A 21,513-nucleotide genomic window follows, 5' to 3' on the forward strand; every position below is an offset into this window, starting at 1 on the left:
ATGCAGACACACTCCTGGCCTCCCGCTTTGGCAAGCTCACTTATGGCGCTCCTAACAAGTTGACAGATGTAGGGCACCACGGGGCGACTGCTGAACAAACTACTATTCCTCCTTTTTTCCAAACACCATCAGCAGTGACCTGTGATAATTCATAGAACAAACATGTTTTGATAACTTAGTGCCAGTTATTTGGTGCATGTGTGATAGATGCTTGAAAGAATGCAAGAATCCTATTCTGGGACCCGAGTAGCATCATTATGCAGAAAAATGGAGCAAAGTCTGTATCTATGTGCTTGTATCCGTGCATACAAATAAGACTAAGGCGCAGTGGCATGTTTGCGCTAATTGTATTATCACGCATGAGCATATTTCTAGATGCAGTGTGAGGACGGCTTGATACTTTCTCTATGTGACAATAATGGTTTACGCAGAGGAAAGGATGTGCTTGTCACTTTTTGTTTACAAGATGATTACGGCATGAGTGCATGCAAGTACCAATCAGGATTGCAGCACCGGAAAAAATATTCACATGAATAAACGTATAATTAGCTTTTCTTCTCAGGAACCAGTTCAGGATTTTTACGACGGCACGAACATGAGCAAGGTCAAGGTCTCCTTCTAGTGATTGAAATCCACCTTGATTGCTGTTGTAAATTATTCATTGTTGCTCCCATTTTTGCAGGAAGCATCCCCGAGCTGAACACAGAATGCTGATGGACAATTCAAAAAAAAAATAATTGCATCAGATCAAGGGATTCTAAAAACTGCAGTGCTGAGACTTGTATATTTGTCCATAAGGAGGCATGAAATGTACATAGTAAAAGGTTAAATAACAGGTTTTTGTCTCATTCAAAACAGGATATCCTCATTTGGCTAGGGCAGACTCTGATGCATGAAGGCCATCAGAGCGTTTCTATGGTGACCCTCACCTTCAGGCAATGTTCCACCAATCTCAAATGTGATATAACAGCCTCAATTGTTCAGTGACGTGCCCTTGTGTTGATCCAGCTCGCCATTATTGTCACATTTACTAAGCGTTTTTCCAGGAAGAGCAGACAAAGGGAACATTTTTACTGCCGCACAGGCTGGACTTTTCTTGGACTTTACAGCTGCACGCATGAACAAATAAACGTGACATGTGAGCAACTAAGGTTCATTAGTCAGTTATAGCTGACTACAGTTAATATATTAACTCGGCATGAATACTATGCTAGTATGTTTCATTGCTAACTATAGCGATACTAGCAATTAAGTTATGTGCTAACTAGGCAGCAAGCTTCATATTACTGTATTTGGTAAGGCTAGATTTTGTACTGCAACTCTCGTCTCAAACTGACGAGGACTGTAAAGGATTGATCTATTGAGCACAGATAGAGGCCTTTTGTTTACAAGCAAACACCAAAATCTTGGTTGCTATGATGAATTAACACGCAACATTTCACACAGATCCATCTCCGAACACAGAATGTCTTACAAACATGTCCTCCCTTGAAGATGCAAATTGAACAAGGTTAATTTGAATTTCCTTCAGGATATATCAAGTATTTATCAATCTATCTAGCTATCTTAGCCATGTTGCCAGAGTCGCTCGGTTCTATCAAGGTTAAAACTGTGCCCTTACCAAGATTCAGTGTAGACTGCTGTGAAGGTGCAAATTAACTTTTGGGCCCTGACAGCGTTTGTGAATGACAGTATAGCAGGCACACAAAAAGGCGAGTGACAATGAGGAGAACAGGAAGGGAAAGCGGTGCTTGGACTTATGCCGACCGGGGGATGGAGGGATGAGATAATGAATGGCGAGGCAAGGGAGGAAAGCGAAGAGGAAGGAAGCGTGCTAGTAAATTGGCAATGGACGCAGATGGGGAAGGCGAGACGATGACCGGATTACCGGAAAGGTCAGATAACTGTGTGCAAACATCCAAACTAGATGATGATGCGCAGCCTCGCAGACACAGCATGAGGATGAAGCAGAGGGAAGGAGGCGGCGTAATCAAACATGAGGATTAGTTCCATGAAATGTTGCCACCCATAGCGGCACCTGAGGCAGGATGGAATTTGGGTTAAGAAGGATTGTTTTGGCTCCTGTATCACATACTGGTGACATAAGTAGATGGCTGTGTAGAAAGGGAAGTAGGCATAGGTACAGTAGGTCAGTACATCCAGTAAGTCTGATTTATTGATTCTGTTGGGGAACTAATGACCTAAGGCATGAGACAAGTTTTGATAGTCGGAATAAAATGACATTTCCTTCCCCTGGTGTTGCTTTTCTTGTCTTTTTAAATTCCCAAAGCGTATCATGCTTGACATAATGAATTTCGGGAGTTGGTGCCTAGTTATCTTTTTTATATGCTTGCACCATTCCGACACTAATCCCGCAAACTAAACCCTGTGGTGGGGCAAACAAGTCCATAGTTTCCGCTGTAGACACTACAAACCAATAAACCAACTAAAAATGCTCTATGATATTCTTTATCACGACATTGTGTTTTTACCACTTTTTTCAAAGTTGCCATGCCATGATATTTGTTTCGCCAATTCCCAGAAAGTTTTGAGACATGAAGAGTTTTAACTGCGGTGACACAGGCATCACATTTTCAAGTGCTCAGAAATGTCTGTCAATATCAGAATCAAGCAATGCGATCCAGGGCGTCTTGAGCAACCCAGAAGCTGATTACAGAAGCAGCAGGCAAACAATGGACCAGCAGCATACTGGCAAACTATTTACTTCCCACTAGGAACTTCAAGGCAGCAAACACAATGTCCGCTCTACAGATAGTCTGCACTTATTAAAGACAGCTTGACAACTAAACAGTCATTGTTACCTCGCAGTGCGACAGAAAGGCTTATTATGACAAACACCGGACATTTTGTTTGGCGGGGCTGGACAAAGAGAAAATGGAAGAACATGGAGGTCATGCTAAACGATCACATTTGTGCAATGTTAAGTGAAGTCTTGCAGCTTAGGAGCTGAATGACTCAATTACTGTACATCCAAAGTTAATTTTATAACAAAATGGTAAGTTGTGATGATGCCAACAAACAATGGTGCTAATTTCATCTGACGGGGGAGTCTTACTCCATTTGACAATCAAAAATTCGAACTAGTCCTGCATCAAACCCTGCGTTGTGTTTGCTTTTTGTTTCAACTTTCACGTAAGCCCGCGTAGGCGGGAAACCTCAAGCAATATCCATTATGCCTCCACTTCTTCAAGATCAACAGAACACTAAATCATTCCGACTGGAGATTTAGTCACCAGAGGATGTGCAGTAGCAGATGCTCGGGATGTTGACATGAAATCTCAAATATCTGTGTTGCCTTCTGATGGCGTATTTTCGCATCTTTAATGCAGAAGCTGTCATCAGACCTCTCGCACCAAAAGCCGCCAAGACCTCCTAGCAAATTCCAGATGTCATGGCAACAGTGCGACAGTATAGCCGCAAGCCCACTCAGTCATTGCTGAAGGCTGTCAGCGTGCATCATGCCGTCTCGCCGCTGACTAGCAGTAGTGACTTCGTCCTGTCTTGCTACGCTTCCTAATGCCTGTGAATTATTTTTTTCTTTGGTGGCAGTGAGCGGAGCCCAGAGAGAGAGCAGGCATAAATCTTACAATTTTCTTCACATGTTAAAGCGCTCATTTGTGACACCGCATCATGGAAGTGTAAGGATGGAAGCTTTTGGACAAGTTTCAAACACTGGAACGGATTATGTGAATACTGCATTTATAGTGACTCATTTTTCTGAAAATGTCGTACGATTCCCAAGTTAATTCTTGCAAGATCACAATGCTGACATTAAGCAGCAAAGCCCTGGGCTCAGGCGGCTGACAGATCAGACGAGACAGCTGGTGAGATTCGTGAGGTGTGCTCAAGCGGAGCTCTCTGCCTTGGAGGCCACGTCTCAGGATGATTTTTTATTTATTTTAATTTTTTTTTTTAAATGCAGACTCCCTGTGGATAGTCATATTTGCGTCTGCATGCTAGGGAACCCTCAATTGTAAAGGTCGGACCATTGAAAACCAAATGTCAGCATGTAAAAACTTTGCATGGATGTAAACAACACACACACACACACACACACACACACACACACACACACAGTCAAACAGCTGGTGATGAACATGCTAACCCTACTGCAGGGCTGCTTGTATAAGCACAATCTGGCCAAGTTCTAAGTGAGGATGGTGGGCATGTTTGCGCCCGTGAGCATTTGCATAATGAACGTATTAAAGGTCATCAGGCCAGTTAATGTCGGTCATTACAAAATGATTACAATATCGATGAACAGTAGCTCCTGGCTAGTCTTCTGTATACAGCTCTTTCAAAGAAGTAGGCCACTTTTGGCATTGAAAAACTCTAGTCCATACTTTTTGTTTTGAGTAAAGGGTTAAGGGTGACAAGGCCTGAGGATACAATGATGTACTTTTAACAGTGCGTGTGTGTGTGTGTGTGTGTGTGCAAAAAAATCTGTATATGTTACTGAGCTCCAGCAGTTGAGTGGGAAGTTGGAAACAAATGTGGTTATGAAATTGTGGGTTATGCAAACACACAAGCACACACACAAAAACAGTCTGTGTGTTTTGAGGTCCTGCAAGTGACGCATGTTTGTCAAAAGATCATCTCACCGTCTGGCCGCTTATAGCCGTCAATGCAAATAAAACAATAAAAGGATAATAAAAGTAAACACTGATAGAATGATGCTGCTGTAGCTCCTTTGCTTTTAGCAAGTAACGGTAATGCTATAGTTTATTTCATAACAGCTTTAACAAAATGACATTGAAGTAGATCATATGTTTACACTTGCATAATTTAACATTCAACCGAAAAGAGCTTATTTTTAATGTTCAAATCAAATGTTTTGCAAACAAAGCAAACATCAGGGGCATAGACCAGGGCCGCAGACATAAAAATCAGTGGCGAGCGGTGCTATGGTACTTTGGCCTTCAGTGGGGACTCAACTGGCCGTGCCAGGGTCTCAAACCATAGTCGCCCGTGTTAAGTACCAGTGATATTACCATTACGCCTTGCTACACTTAAACATAAACACTTATATAATATCACAACAAAAATACAGGTAAAAGTACAGTATCAGTAAGTAAAATACATCTACTCACCAGCCATGTCAATTTATGGTCCTCAGTCAGCCATTGTGGGCACAACTTGGCAGACCAGTTTTGCTCACATCCACTATCGAAGGCAGTGCAGCCAAGAAACATGCTACTAAATGAAAATAATTGACTGCTGGAGTAAATTAATACAACTGCATGGAACAAATAATAGCATCTAAGTCGTAAAGTGTACGTCAGTGCTTCAGATAGTGTTTAGACTGCACACCACTGATAAAAATGTATACGGTCGTCCATCGTAATATTGCAGTTCGATTATCACTCCCTTGTGTTTTTTCTGAAATTAATTAATTAATGATCACTGTTTTGTGGTTGAATACAACCTATTATTAGCAAGAAAAAATGCATATTTAATTAAATTGTACCTGCATAAAAACACCTAAATGAACTCAAATGCAAAGACAAGGCAGAAGAAGCATTGTAATTGTGAATGTAGTACTGTATTCCACATTGGCCTCTAGGTGTGGGTGTTCAGTGAGACAGGCACTAGACTCGTCACTAAGGTTCCCAAGGGAACACATTTACTGTGACACTGCTCGAGCAGGAGTTTTATTTACGTCTTACATGGCTCGTTTACTCTTATTCTGTCTGCTATATTGGGTAATACCAGTTTAAAGCCATTTAAAGCCACAAGGAAGTACACTGGAAGTACACTGTCCAGAAAAAAAATCAATATTATCTTATTTATGTTTAATATGTCTTATTTTCTCTGATTATATCTACTATATTGGGTAATACAAATGTAAAGGTGAGTGCAGGAGTGTTATTACATGTCTTGAGGGCTGTAATAATGTTAAAACTGTATTTAGAAGATGGCGAACAGGTTTTCCATGCCACAACTACGAAAATATTGCATTTATTAATATTGAATCCAACTTCACGGAAATTCACTCATCACAGACAGGTCTGGAACCAACTAACCTCAATAAACAAGGGGATTACTGTATGTTAAATGTGTGTTTTATGCATTTAAACTTTTAAATAAGGCAGGGGTCTCCAACATACATGACTATTAGAGCTACTTACGTTACTATTTACATGAATGGCAACATTTACTTGTACTTTAACTCGTATTTACAAAGCACATCTGCACTCAAATGATGTAGTCATTGTCTTAATATAAAACATATAACATATCTATGTAACATTCTTTGACCAGGTGGTGAGCTACTACTGATGGAAACCTCTACTTAGTCCATCCATCCATTTTCTATGCTGCTTATCCTCACTAGGGTCACAGGTATGCTGGAGCCTATCCCAGCTGATTTGGGGCAAGAGGCGGGGTACACCCTGGACTGGTCGCCAGCCAATCGCAGGGCACATATAGACAGGCAACCATTCACATAATACAGTACCTATGGACAATTAGAGTTGCCAATGAACCTAACATGCATGTTTCTGGAATGTGGGAGGAACCCTGGAGAAATCCTACACGTGCACGAGGAGAACATACTGTACAAACCCCACACAGAGATGCCCGATGGAGATTCGAACCCAGACTGTGCGGCCGACATGCTAACCACTTGGCCCCCGTGCCGCTTTAAGAGTTTTGTTGATTGTTTTGTTCAGGAGTCACCATGGTTCTTTCTTCAAATCCCTATCATTATTATTATTATTATTATTATTATTATTATTATCGCCCCTTTTTCCCCGCCTTCTGATTGGCGAACACAGTCTGACAGGGGCTCACAGCGCTACCTGTTGCCTTGACGGCCTGCTAATGTGTCACAATTGATACTGTGCATTTGTTGCTGCTGTGTGTTAATGTTATTCTTCTCTTACATGCCCTGTTATTCACCGCAAAAGATAATAATGGTTGGATCTCTTCTGGGGCCGAGTGAACTGTGTGCGTGTGTGTGATTAAAGAGACCTTTTGATAATGGAGGGCAAAGGGGCTTTGCTCTGCAATATTTGCTATTCTCTAGCGTGCAGTTACATTTGCAGGGAGCTAAAACAGCAACATCGAGCTCACACTTTGGCTTGAAACGCTTTAGCTCTTTGCTACCTGACTGAGGTGATGGGACAAGCACACACATGCATTCAAATGTTTTTGTTTTGTGCTGCAATTACCGCCCACCAAGGAGGAGGGGTTCTGTCTCAGCTCACATTTAATCAAAATCATAAAGAAGCGGTGTGGAAAAACACAAACTCAGAACTGCAACTATTAGCAACCGCTTTTAATTTGATTGACAATGAGACAACAATATGGGATGCAGCTCTTTTAGGTCCACGTGTACCTAATGTTGTTGTGTGCGTCAATGCACAGGTTTTTTTTTGATTGTTTATTGACCCCTCTCTCTTTTTTTGCATATGCAAATATGTTCCCTGCAGGAGTTTGGTGAATGAGTCACTAAGCAAACAGATAACAGCTGCAATCAGCCAGATAACATCCAAATGTCACTCTTAGATTGCAAACTCCTGTGATCCGCTTTCAAGAGCATTTTTAACATTACCTTGTTTCACATGATCCACTTTCATGAGCGTTTTTAAACATGATACTTACCGTGTTCTAAATCTACCAGAGTATTAGGGCCACATTGAAAAGAAAAATCTGAGATTTTGAGAAAAAAAGTCTGACATTTACGAGAATAACGTCCTAAATTTGCGAGAAAAGCAGTTGCAAAATTACCTTTGCCCAAGGCCAAAGGTCACATAAGTCCCCCCTTTTCATAGCTGTCTTACAAATGTTAGAATAAAGTTGTAAATTTACGACAATATACTTTATTCTTGTAAATTTACAACTTAATTCTGATTAATTTAAGACTTTGCTTCTCTTAAATTTATTTATTTATTTTTATTATTTTATTCTCGGAAATTTACAACTTCATTCTCAAAATCTCTGATTATTATTATTTTTTTTTCTTTTTCCCTTTTTCAAAGCTGTCTCAGGCAATGCATGTTACAAATGTTAGAATAAAGTTGTACATTTACAACAATAAACTTGCTTCTCATAAATTTATGTACAAAAGTATCAGGCTACAAATGCTACAGGAAGTTAAAAGTGAAGAAAATACACACAAAAAAAGCTTCAAAGATCACAAATGTCATCCAACTCCCAATGCATTTGTCCATAAACAATTCAACACTTTGGTGCATCTTGGTTGATGAGTGCATGAAAAGACAAACGTAATATAGACACTTTATTTTGCTGCGGAAACGTCCTACAGAATGTGTAGTACACTCATCATTTGATACATCACGGTTCCAACATCGCTCCCTCACTTAATCACAGATTTTCAACAAGCAATTAATTAATAAATGATCGCTGCTCTGTGGTTGAATACGGCCTATTAGTAAAAAAAATTCCTATTGGAGCACACTGTACTTATTCTTGGCCTCAATTAAGCATTTTCAAGCATAAAAATAGCTCAATTAACTAAAATACAAATACAAGGCAGGAGAAGTATTGTTATTGTGAATGTAGTAGTCTACATTGGCCAGTAGGTGTCAGTAATTGTCCAATTAGACAGTCACTAGATTCGTGTCACTATTATTAGTAAAAAAAATATGAATATTGAAGCACTGTGTACTCATTCTTGGCCTAAATTAAGCATTTATGGAACACATTTACTATTCGGGGAGGGGCTTTATTTATGTCTTAAATGGCTTATTTACCAGTGTAAAGCCATGTCAAGCCGCCATTACAATACACTGATGTATTGTAATGGCGGAAGAATGCTGCTCAGAAAAAATAACAAGGAACTGCTAAAGTGCGAGTATCTTATGTCTAATTTATGTCCAATATGTCTTATTTTCTCTGATTATATCTACTATATTGTGTAATACAAATGTAAAGGGGACAATAGGGGTGTTAGTTCATGTCTTGAGGGCTCTAATAATGTTAAAACCCGTATTTTGACGATTATAAACAGGTTTTCTATGCTCCAACTATGAAAATATTCCATGTATTAATATTGAATCCTGCTTGGTGTAAATGAACCAAGGAACTGTGATAAAAAAGGGCCAACCATAGTACCGAACAACACAGACTATGCCAGTAATGTTTTTTATCCTTTAGGCTGACAGTGTCAATGTGTGCTTGAGTTAGTCACCTGCTATTGTGCTTCCTCCAGGGGCTGGAAAAACGATGGACGCCTGTAAGAAGAAAGCACATTTTGCATTTCAGCACTTTTTTAGTGGTGGGATCACGGGGCTAATGAGAGTTCTGCTGGGGGTGCCTCACAAAGACTCACGGAACCATCTGCTCAGAGTACATTAGCTAGCGGGGCTCCTCCAGAACCATCGCTGCAGCTACTTCATACAGTAGGAATGGAATACTAATGAATGACAGGTCATTGGAACTTATGGGGGGCAAAGTCCTGGAGAATGATGCAAAATGTAAAACATCATTTATTTGTTGGCACCTTTCAAAAACACCCAAGCTCACCTTACATGCAATAAAATAATCACAATAAAACATACAAATAAAAATAATAATACAAAGGGGGAACAGTGAAAGTAGTCGTCTTAAAAGGAGGAGTGGCGAGCAGGGCAGAGGATGATGAACGGAGTGAGCACGACGGGATGTGGGGACATGCAAGTATTGGTGTGCCGGGTTATGCAGTGCTTTGAAGGTTATGAGGAGGAGTTCATATTGAATGCCTTGTCGGACAGGAAGCCAATGGAGGTTGGAGAGAACGGGCGTGATGTGGTCGGAGTGTTTGGTGTTGTAATAATTCTGGCAGCGCAGTTTTGAGTAAGGTGAAGTTGATGTGTGAGTTTCTGTGTAAGACCAGTACAAAGGGCATTTACAGTAATCAAGGCCAGATGTGACCAAAGCATTAATGACATTCTTTGATGAGTGCTTGGAGAGAGAGGGTCGGAGTCAGGAGATGTTGCGAAGATGGAAGAAGGCTGTGCGTGAAATATTCTTAATACGGGATTTGGATGACAGTGTGCTGCCAAGGATAACTCCGAGGCTCTTGACTTGAGAAACAGTAGGAACTAAACAACCATCGATTTTATCGTTGAGGGAATGGGCCTTGAAGAGCGATCCCTTAAGAGCCTCCAAGAAGAACTTCTCTTTTATTGCCATTGACTTTGAGCATATTCATCCAATTAGTGATGGCCTGAAGACAGTCTCTAAGGGCAGTAGGGGGCGAGGTTGAGGGGGGATTGGTTGCAAGATAGATCTGAGTGTCATCAGCGTAACAATGAAAACGAACGCCAAAATAACGACAAATATTTCCGCGGGGAAGAAGATAAATTATAAAAAGTAGGGGACCGAGTACTGAACCTTGGGAGTCACCGTGAATGAGCGGTGAGCATGAACATTTAACATTGTAACGGTTGGACATGTAGAAATAGAACCACTGTAGAGCTGTGTCAGAGGCCCCAATGCGGGCTAAACAATCCAGGAGGACTGTGTGAGGTATAGTATCAAAAGGTGCGCTAAGGTGGAGGAGGACGAGTACGTAGAGAAGGCCGGAGTCTGCTGCAAGGGGAAGGTTGTTGGTCATATGAATGGGAGCTGTTTCAGTATGTGAAAAGCCAGACTGGAAGGGCTCCAAGAGATTGTAAGTAGATGGTCCTGGAGTTCAGTGGCTACTATACACTCAAGTATCTTGGAAATAAACAGAACGTTTGATATGGGTCAGTAGTTATTAAGAACAAGGGGATCCGGACCAGGATTTTTGAGTATTGGTGTAACTGAGGCGGTTTTGAGAGGAGAGGGAACGATGCCAGTGGTCAAGGAGATGTGAACAATTTGACTGATAATAGGGGAAAGTGTTGGTAAACATTCATTAACTAATGCGGTTGGAAAGGGATCAAGTTGGTGGGTGGAGGACCGAGAGGATCTGATCAGATCAATAATCTGTCGACTGGTACTAGTGGGAGCAAAAAGCACCTCACCTCTATCTGTTGTCGTCATCTTGTTTTCTTTCAGAAGATGTAATTGCACTTTCAAGGAATGCTGTGAGGAGATTACAGGACAAATATGAGCCTATCAACATTATCATAAAGGAGATGAACTGCAGACAAACGAGCCACATCTTGTTCTTTGAGCAAACTTTTTGTTCCTCACTTTTCCCTCGCAACCAGCAAGCACGTGCGTCACGGCCCGCAGTAACAACAAACCATCCATTATCCCCAAGAGATGAAACTCAAATCCCACAAAAGCCCACTCAAAAACCCTGGCAACGCAGGTTCTGCTGCGGCACGTCTCAGCCCGCCAGCCGTAAAAAGCTTGTGACAAAAAGCAAGTCATCACCTCTTTGTTGTGAACTTACAACTGGGCCTGCCTGCAAAAAACCCAAAACAGGGGTGTCCAAACTTTTTCTAGCAAAGGCTGCATGCAGAGAAATTGATGACATTGACGGGGAACAACATATTTTACACAAAACATGCTGAAACCAATCCATTGCAGGTTAATGTGTGCTAAGCTATCTGGACAAAACATCCACATATTAGCTTTGTGTTAATGGTGACAAAGCAAATAAGTGTTATATCAATAATCATAACTAATGAATGGATTTTATTTTTACAGTTTGCCAAAAGCCACTAAAAAAAGGAGCTGCAGGTCGAAATTGGCCCCTCTCCCACACTTTGGGCACCCCTCCTTTAAAATGAACTCACGTAATGTTGAAGGTTTTTTTCCCTTTGCTTGTTGCTGCCGATTAGTTGTGTATTTATTGGTAAAGCCAGTATTCTCAGATTAATTTCACAAAAAGGAACGTAATTGGGAAAAGTGAGTAATCGTGTGTGCGTGTGTTCTCTTTCAAAATAGATCAACTGTTTGAAAATGGCGGCATAAAACGCTAAATGGCTTAAAGCGTCCTTGAGAAATATGTTTGGAATCTTTATATTAACCGCTACAACTGAAAATCTCACCATTTTCACTCTTTAAACGTCGTCGTCTTTTTCTTCTTCTTCCCCCCGCCCCAAAAAAACTTTCCCACACAAGCTGCCTCTTCTCCCCGCCTTTCTCATTGTTATGGTTTTTGCCTGCCTTTGACTTCCGCATCGCAGCTCGCACGCCATTGGTCGGAGGTGGTTGGAATGTTGACCAATGGGAACGCAGTTGCCAGGCAGCTTGCGCCATCTTGGGAAGGGAGGCTCACACGCACAGCTGTTCCATTGAAAAGCAACGGGACGTCACAGCAAGGTCCCGCACACGCATATTTGTATGAAATGGCAGCGTTAGTTCATCACTTGTACTGTTTTGGCAACTTGGCAAAATGTGTTTTTCTCTTTGCATTTACTTTTTCTATAGTGTTGCATGAGCGTGAACATGTGGCATAACAATAAATTAACTGGACTGTTTGACCACTTATAAACAGTCCACAATAGTATGTGATGTCATGATTTTCCGTGTTTTTATGAAGGTGTATTGGCGATTAGAGGCACATATCTGCTTTGATAGCGTAATTCAATGACCCACATCACCAGACTGAGCATTGTTTGTCCATCTGTTCCTGAGTGGATGCGGCAACAATACAAGCCCTGTGTGCATCCTGTACATTTCTCCACCTGCCTTTCACACTTGTTGCCCCTTTAGATGGCAAATAGCTCATTAAATGTTGCCGTGCACGCATTCAGAGTCTTAAAATGCCATTAAAAGAACACAAGTGAATTGGTCGGGCCTGTTGATTGACATACGGGGAGCTCTTTGTGTTCTTTTATCGCTAATAGCATCAATGATCAGCTATGCTCTCAATAGATTTCAAAGCATGAGTCACTCTTTTGGAACAATGGCGCTCCCGCCTTAGCCTCACTTTGAAAAGGCTGGTAGGAATCAATAGAAAAATGCATATTATTCTGGCCTGCAGCCTACCATTCTCGCACTTTCCTGGAAAAATGGTGACTGTGTGGTCAATTTTCTCTTGGCCTGACCTTGTTTGGATCAACCTGCTCTGAGCCCGGTTGTACTGTTTGCAGGGCAGCGTGACCCGCGGGTTCGCTACGCTTCATTAACAGCAAATAAAACAAAGTGAACATAATCTCTGTGCACATAAAAAACACATTTGTATGGCCATGGCCTGAGCCAGGAGGAGAAGGCGCGTAAACAACTGATCCTGCTTGAAGATTCCCATTTCCAGCGCTCCTCCCTGCTTTTTCTCACAGTTTGGGCAGGGTTACAACAACATGGCCGACTTTATGACGATGACTCGCAGCCTTGCAGGACTATGTGAGGAATAATATTTGGATTTGAAAGCACGGTAAAGAGGCTTTTCCCCGCTGCAAACACAATCATCACTGCAAGATGGACAAAAACAAGATGAAAGACAACCACAAGGTGCCCCACTGGGCATCCTCCTATTGTTTATGTTGATGATATATACAGTGTATATATGAGAAGCAGGATAACACAAAGCTAAGCCCCGCATTGTGTGCAAGCCTAATGTGCTTTTAGTCGACAAATTGACCGCAGTCTGTGACCTTTGGCCTTTGCCCCCCCTCCTCCCCCTGACGCTACAGCCAGCTGACAAGCTCCAAGCAGATGGGATAGTTGGGGAGGGGGGTTTAGGCGCAGCCTCGCTGTCAGTCAAGCTCTGCTTCGCCTCCTTGCCATGTGAGTTCATTTATTTTTCCTTGGACTTTTGTTTTCACGCTATTCATAGTTTAAACTCTACATTCAGTGTGATATTGAGGCTGTAACTCACTTGAACGATTCCATGTACACTTTAAAATCTGAAAGGCCTTTCTGGCTAAGCGTTACAGCGCCCTCTGTTGCTTTGGCATGTGCATGACAGCCTGCTACACGTCTTCATCAGAGGATGTACAGTAATCTTCTAGAACTGCACTTTCTCATGTCTCCTAGCAACACGATATTGATGTTAGGTGGTCGTTTTTATTGTGAATTCAGAAATGCCAAAATGTCCTGTAGTACATAATTGGGCATTAGAAGGCCAGGTAACCCACCTTAACTCAGACTTCACTTTGGTTGCAGTAGCTCAGTTGCAGAAGAAGAATCAATTTAAAATGCAATCCAATATGAATCAAATGTAATAAAAGGCAAGATTTGCATATTTACAAATAAATACCCCCCAAAAAGAGCCTCTTGTGTCTGTTCCTCCATTGTAGCTCTTCACACCTCTCCTATACATGACATCACCTCCAGCAGGAAATGAGATGCAAGGTGTAAATAACCTCCTCCACTTCCTCCTTGAGTCTCCGTTTCCCGACTCTAGCTAGTCACGTGGTGTGCTGTTTTTAATTTCTCTCTCTCTCTGTCATGCCGATAACAATTTATATATGTCATTAGAACAATTTCATCCACGGTGTTTTGCCAGTTGATGTTACGCAATAGGTGCCCGTATGAGTCTCATGTGCTGGCCTTTGCTGGCCCCTGGTGGCTGTGAGAAGAACTGCACAATCTGGCTTTGCTGTTTTTTTCCCCCCATTTTCAATTGCATTGTTTGCCGCTAGAGGCCCGTATTGAGTGGGTTCGTGCATGTGAGTAATTTCTCCTTCAATTTAAGGAATTTTCCAAACTTCCTTCAGCTCAATGTGTTTCCATCAGTGGCGATTGCTCTAAGACTGCAAGGGAAGCTCAGCTTCCCCTAAAATATGTACAGCTGTGTGTACAGTTCATTAAATATGCGCAAGAATACCCTCATCTTTTGTTCAGAATCAGCTATTTATCACAGGTAACTGACATCACTTCCTTCTCATTCACCCTTGCAGTCGAACGCCCGAGCATCAACTGCGGGCGGCCGCCAACCCGTCGATCGTGAGCCACGAGTCGATCTTTTCCTTCGCCTCATGGCTATCCAGGCAGCAACCCGGAGCCCTGTCCCCAAAACACAAGCATAAACGTGGAAGCATAAACCTCCACTAGCGTTGTGTTTGACGACTCTCTTCTGAATAAATAAACACATTTATGATGTAGGCCAGGCTGCACGGTGGTCTAGTGGTTAGCATGTTGGCCACACAGTCATAGTCTGGAGATGGGGAAGACCTCCCTTCGATTCGAATCAAATCTCCCTTGGGCATCTCTGTGTGGAGTTTCCTCCACATTCCAAAAGCATGCATATTAGGTTAATTGGCGAATCTAAATTGTCCATAGGTATGAATGTGAGTGTGAATGGTTGGTTGTCTATATGTGCCCTGCCATTGGCTGGCGACCAGTCCAGGGTGTACCCCACCTCTCGCCCAAAGTCAGCTGAGATAGGCTCCAGCATACCCCTGCCACCCTAATGAGGAGAAGCGGTATAGAAAAACGTTGAATGACGGGCAGATGCCACTGATTTCCATTCAGTACAAATACAAATGGAAACAACACAAATGAACGAAAACTGGTCATTTGCCATTGAAATTAAATGTGAAATTGCCATAGAAATGCCATAGAAATGTGTTCTTTTGTATTTGTACTTTATTTATTTATTCCACAGCGGGGAAATTCACTACCACTTTTCAGAAGGTGAATAAAACCCAATGTGGACCTGAGCTTAACATTGACATGGGCTGATTTGGGGAATACTTCTTATGCTATGCTTGTCAGTTTATTTCATTGTACCACATCAAAAATGTAATGTCATAAGTGTTGGTCCAGACCTCTTGAAGTAAAGTAGAGGTCAAAGGTTGTCTTCTTCCAAGATGAGCATGTCAGGATGCTAATGTCCCATTCAAAGCACAGCAAACAGTCGCCGCCGTAAAAAACAATCGTCACCTCTGACCGCCTTTTCCCACCATTGATCCCTGGCCGTCCTCCCAGCTTGAGGGTAAGTGTGACAATCCTCTTCCTCAAAAAGGCATTTTGAGGGTGAAAAAGTCTGCATTCGGGGCCTGAATGCTGAAAATGGTTCATTTCGTACGGTGTGCGGTTCAAAGGTTGCCCCCATTTTGGTCCTACATGGCAGCTTTTGGCCTCTTTGGATCGCACGCACAGACGCAGCTTTAGGGTCAAACACGGCAGCTCCACTTGGACACAGAAAGACTTAAACATCAGGTATGTGTCATCTTCAACTTGTTCTTGCGACAAAAGAGCTTCTGTTTGTCCTGACGTAAAACATGTCCTTAATTGTGCCTAAAACACTTCAACTGGAGCTCCAAATGGGTCCTGTGCACCTCACTCATGAGGTGCTCCAACCATGTGATTTCTCTCAGCCAATTAGCAAAGAAACACAAGGATCACTTTAAAAAAAATGACACTGAGTATCTGAAAATTCTTGAATAGTTTATGAAGAAGTCAAAAGCGAGGTATTTGAATATGGAATGAATTAACAATTGTTGTAATAGGTACAAAAATAACCAAAACTTATACATTTTTTATACATAACATTATTGAAAATTTGTTTTTATCATATTTATAAACTTTACAAACCTTTTCCATCCAGAGCCACATACTGAAAAATCAAAGGATTCCACGGGCCATGACGTATGTTTTTTAGTTTAGCAAAAACTCCTTTAAAAAAAGGCTTATATATATATACTGTATGTATATATATATATATAGATTTATATATTTATATTTAAAGACAAACCTTTCTGTTATTATTAGCTATCAGCATTTCTGATGTTTAGCTTTCCATTACGCCTTTTTGCTTTTTATTCAAATGTTTGCTTTTTACTTTTTAATTTAATTCAATTACAAATGATTGTATTCATAATAAATAATGACTATGTAATAACAAATGATTATTTCATTTAATTTTACTCCTACTAATAAAAAAAACAAGCCACGGGCCACCCTTTGGACATCTCTGCATTATGTTAAACAATGATTTAAATAAATATTTATTAGTTTTTCCCCCCGTTTGTTTCATTGAAGGTTACGGTGACATGAAATGGAAGTCCTCACACTCCTGCTGATGATGATTCTACTTCCTGTGCATTCCTGCATGTTGCAAATCAGTAAGTGTATGAAATGATCTCATTTTGAATGGTTTCACCCAAAATACGACCATATTTTCTGTCATTTAGGACCTGAGAAGCTCCCTGTCGCTGTTGGCAAGAAGGACCATATGGATGCGCATGAAGACGCAGAGGTGGATCAAACAGAGACAGTAAACAAAGAGGAGGATGTTGATGCCAACCTTAGAGAAGACCTGATGAGGGAAGAACAAGAGAGCAGGCTGGTTGCAGGGATCATTCCTCTTGAGATCCAAACTCCAATTGCACGTGCCTTCAAACAACGTAAGGAAGAACTTAGCAACACACTTTCTGCACAGCTGGGTGAAGAATCTGAGATCCACATCCTTCGTCATAGTTCTCCTCATCATCCTCCAGCATCTTTTGGTAACCCCGCTTCTGACACCAAAGTCACTCTTGACTGGTCCCCTCCGCCTCCTGTCAATCACAAGTCCATCTCGCTAATGGAAGATGTCCTCACTGAGGTCCTGCAGAGTCCGGGACATTACTCTGAGCACACTGGTCCTAACATAGAAAACGGAATGGTGCGAAATCTATTGAGGACACCAGTGAGGAAGCACCACCAAAATGTGGAGAGAGAAAAAACTAACACCGTCGGAGTAGAAGGAGCAACAGGAAATCCCAAAAAAGCTAAACTGACAAAGTTAAAGACTTTCGAAATGCCACCAGTCAAGACTAAAAAACATGGAAGAAAAAAAAAGGTTAAAAAACACAAAAAAACAAAGAAGACTACAAAAAAGCAACATTTTCCTTACTTCCTGGACAACTACTGTCCTCCAGATTGTGCCTGCTATGGAGGGTAAGACACTAAAAAGGATTAAAAACATTTTAGTTTCTTTGTTGCTTCTATCACGTTTCCACACAGAGTTTGTAGGTTGCAAGCAGAACTACCCCTTCATCCATCCATCTTCTTCCGCTTATCCGAGGTCGGGTCACGGAAGCAGGGAAGCCCAGACTTCCCTCTCACCAGCTACTTCGTCCCGGCAGATCCTGAGGCGTTCCCAGGCCAGTTGAGAGACATAGTCTCTCCAACGTGTCCTGGGTCTTCTCTGAGCCCGCCTACCGGTTGGATGCGCCCTGAACACCTCCCCAGGGAGGTGTCCGGGAGGCATCCTGGCCAGATGTCTGAGCCACCTCATCTGCCTCCTCTTAATGCGGAGGCACAGCGCTTCTACACCGAGTTTCTCCCGAATGACAGTGCTTCTCACCTTATCTCTAAGGGAGAGTCCAGCCACCCTACGAAGAAAACTCATTTCAGTCTCTTGTACCTGCCATCTTGTCCTTTTGATCACTACCCAAAGCTCATGACCATAGGTGAGGGTAGGAAAATAGGTCGACCGGTAAATTGAGAGGTTTGCCTTTCAGCTCAGCTCCTATAGACCAATGCAGAGTCGGCATCACTGCAGACTCCGCACCAATCCACCTGTTGATCTCCAATGAGTGGTGAGGGGGACCCATGTTGCCTCTTCGGCTTGGTCTGGCCGGGCCCCACAGGTACAGGCCCGGCCACCAGATGTTTGTCATTGTGCCCCACCTCTAGGCTTGGCTCCAGAGGGGGGCCCGGGTGAGGGAAAATGAAGTCCGTTTATCTAGGTCATCATTGGAATCTATTTGAGCTACTTTGAGCTCCTAGGTGAGGGACTAGACAAAGCTAGTCCCTCACCTAGGAGCTGTTTGTCATGGGTGGCCCTACCAGGGGCATAAAAGCCTCCAACAAATTAGCTCCTAGGATCATCGGGATACGCAAATTCCTCCACCAGAATAACGTGGTGGCACAGAGAGGAGAGAGCTGCCCCTTTACTGTTCAAATGACAAATAGCTCTTTCTGGTGGGGAAGCATCTAATAATCCTTGTTTTGCAGGGTGGTCCAATGTTCCGACAAAGCATTGGACAAAATTCCATACGGCATCCCCTACAGTGTCCGCTACGTCCTCCTGATGAACAACCAAATCGACAGCATCCCGCTGGACCTACTCAGGGACTATGTCTCCATGGAGTTCCTGGTCCTGACCAACAACCGGCTCACAGACGGCACCATAGAGGGTGCGTTCGAGGGCATTCCGGCCTTGAAGCGTCTCTACCTGGATCGGAACCTCTTGGTGAGCGTGCCGCCAGATCTTCCGGGTTCTCTTGAGGAGCTCCGCCTGGACAATAATGGCCTCAGTGTGATGTCAGAGGCGTCCTGGGCTCAGTGTCCTGGTCTCTTGGTGTTAAGTCTCAGAAACAACACCCTGGGTCACGGATCAGGATGTCTTCTGGATGCAGTGCTTTCTCCTCTGTACCGCCTGCAAACTTTGAACCTGGACCTCAACCAGTTGACCTCGGTTCCCCTGAGGTTGCCTCTGTCCGTCAAGGAGTTGTACCTCAGGGGGAACCTCATTGAACATTTCAGTGGGAAGGCCTTTGATGGTAAATCCCAGCTGGTTGTGCTGGATCTGAGTGCTAACCGACTGACCAATAAGGGTCTTCCCAAAGACGCTCTCCTCAACGCGAGCAACCTGGAGAGTCTCAACCTGGAAGGAAACCGACTCAAACAAGTACCGCGGCACCTTCCCTTGTCCTTGAAGACCTTAAACCTTGAGTGCAACCTCATCTCCTCTGTTAAACAAGGGGCGTTCAACAGCTTGAAGAACCTGGAACACCTAGGCCTGGCTAGGAACAAAATCTCCAAAGTGGTTCCGGGCGCCTTCCGAAGTTTGTCTGCCTTGCACCAGTTAGACCTCAGCCACAACACTTTGAATTACGTACCCAGGCAGCTACCGCAGGGTCTCCACTCAGTAGCGCTCACTCACAATAAGATCCACACTGTGCCGCGGGACGCCTTCTGCTGGGGCCCTGCAGGTTCTGGCCTCAGCAGGCTGGTCCGAGTCCAGTTGGAGAGCAACTTGATTGACATGGCCAAGCTGGATTCAAAGGCTTTCAGGTGCTTGAGAGGCTTCCAGGTTGTACATTTTCACTGAACCAGAGGACATTCAAACATACAAATGATTATATTTATTGTGCTATTTTAGTGTATGAAGTGTGATCCATTTTGAATCCTTTTCTGACACCACAAGATCACCAATAGACCACTATTTATCCATTTTGACTTCTTGGAATCGTTCTAGAGAGGATGGTAGTGATATAAATTAAAAGGCAATAAAAATGTCTTGTTTTGTAAAAGTTGTGCTTATTACGTCAATTCCATTGCTGACACATAAAAGAATGTCTTTTTTTGAGTAATATCAGTGGGGTCATTAACTTAGAGCAGTATCGGAGTGCCTCCAAAATAAATTTGATAAATAGATAAAAAAACAAAAAGTAACATACTTTTTATACTAAAATGATACATATTATTAAATCCAGTAAGCAACACTGATTTTTTTTTTATTTTTTGGTTTTTATTTTTTAATAACACATTTTTTTTTCCTTAAAGGAACAAAAAAACCCCAACATGGTTCTTAATTTAACAGGAAAGCATGATTAAAGCGACACAAAATGAACATGATATTTAACCAAATTCATTTTTGTTTCTTTGTTTTCTTTAAAGAAGGAAAAAAACATGAATGATTAAATCAATAAAAAGCAACAGGATTTTTACAGTGTCTTTGTGGAACATTTATTGTTAAAGAAAGAAAAACAACATTTTTATTTTATTGTTTCAAAATAAGTACATTTATGATTATTATTAAAGGGGAAAAAATCAGTATGGCTTCTTATTCTATGCGTTTTTATAACTGTTAATTACAAAAACAACACTGTTAGTACTGTTCTTAAATTAAGAAAACATTATTATTATTTTTTTTAATTTAAAAAAAATATGATTAAGTCTAGAAAAAGCAACAGCATATTTAGGACATTTATTTTTAAAGCAACAAAAACAACATTTGTATTTTATTTGTGCCAAATAAGAACATTTATTATTAAAGGTAAAACACGCAGTATGGCATTTTATTAAATGCATGGTTTTATATTTGTTCATGATAATTAATCCAATTCATTTTTGGTTGTTTTTTAAAGAAGAAAAATGTATTATAAAGCAAAATGAATCAATATGACTTTTCATTAAACGTATTTGTTTATATTTAAAAAAAAAAAGAAACTGTATTATTAGAGCCACAAAAACAATACTTGATTATCTAAAATAAAAATAACATATTATTAAAGCATCAAAACCCATTATTTTTTCATCTTTGTTTATTTTTAAGAGGGGGAAAAAATAGGATTAAATCAATAAAAAGCCACATTATTTGCCTTTTAAAATAAAAAAAAAAACATTTATTGTTAAAGCAACAAAAAACAAAATTTTTTCAACTTGATTTGATTTTTCCAAATAAGAACATTTATTATTAAAGCAACAAAGAAGCAATACGCCTTTTGATGAAAAGTATTTGTTTTATTTATTATTACTATTGTTATTATTAAAACAAAAACCTCTTGTTAAAATAAGAAATAAATATTATTAAAGCCACAAAAAACCATGATATTTAATGTAATTTAATCTGATCTAAATTTTTAAAGAAGGAAAAAAAATGATAAAATCAAAACAGGCAAGGTGATTTTTATTATTTTTATGAACATTTAGTATTAAATAAAT

At 41.3% G+C, this 21,513-nt stretch overlaps 1 protein-coding gene and 1 long non-coding RNA gene across 3 annotated transcripts in view; one reads left to right on the forward strand and one right to left on the reverse strand.

The window, feature by feature from the left end:
- The window catches only part of LOC129195129 (uncharacterized), a 64,876-nt gene extending 52,822 nt beyond the window's left edge, over nt 1-12,054 (reverse strand). Inside the window, exons 1-3 of one of the 2 annotated variants that reach the window (XR_008573878.1) lie at nt 11,955-12,054; nt 10,977-11,037; nt 9,176-9,218 (exon numbers count right to left, since the gene is read on the reverse strand). This is a non-coding gene — a long non-coding RNA (uncharacterized LOC129195129). Of the gene's footprint in view, nt 1-649; nt 9,219-10,976; nt 11,038-11,954 lie in introns of those variants that run through there. The other variant, XR_008573877.1, reaches the window with a different exon arrangement.
- Nucleotides 12,055-15,561: 3,507 nt separating this feature from the next.
- LOC129168103 (podocan) lies at nt 15,562-19,930 on the forward strand. Its single transcript, XM_054752996.1, has 4 exons — nt 15,562-16,014; nt 16,837-16,919; nt 16,989-17,736; nt 18,799-19,930. Exons 2-4 carry the CDS (start codon nt 16,853-16,855, stop codon nt 19,895-19,897), a joined length of 1,914 nt encoding a protein of 637 aa, XP_054608971.1. The 5' UTR covers nt 15,562-16,014; nt 16,837-16,852; the 3' UTR covers nt 19,898-19,930.
- The last annotated feature ends 1,583 nt before the right edge of the window (nt 19,931-21,513 follow it).

The sequence above is a fragment of the Dunckerocampus dactyliophorus genome, chromosome 15, assembly GCF_027744805.1.
Source record: "Dunckerocampus dactyliophorus isolate RoL2022-P2 chromosome 15, RoL_Ddac_1.1, whole genome shotgun sequence".
Classification (NCBI taxonomy): domain Eukaryota; kingdom Metazoa; phylum Chordata; class Actinopteri; order Syngnathiformes; family Syngnathidae; genus Dunckerocampus; species Dunckerocampus dactyliophorus.

Coding starts and splice junctions, on each gene's coding strand:
- LOC129168103 (XM_054752996.1), top strand. CDS start 16,853: ATGGAAGTCCTCACACTCCTGCTGATGATGATTCTACTTCCTGTGCAT. Junction 16,920..16,988: donor TTCCTGCATGTTGCAAATCA/GTAAGTGTATGA, acceptor TCTGTCATTTAG/GACCTGAGAAGCTCCCTGTC. Junction 17,737..18,798: donor GATTGTGCCTGCTATGGAGG/GTAAGACACTAA, acceptor CTTGTTTTGCAG/GGTGGTCCAATGTTCCGACA.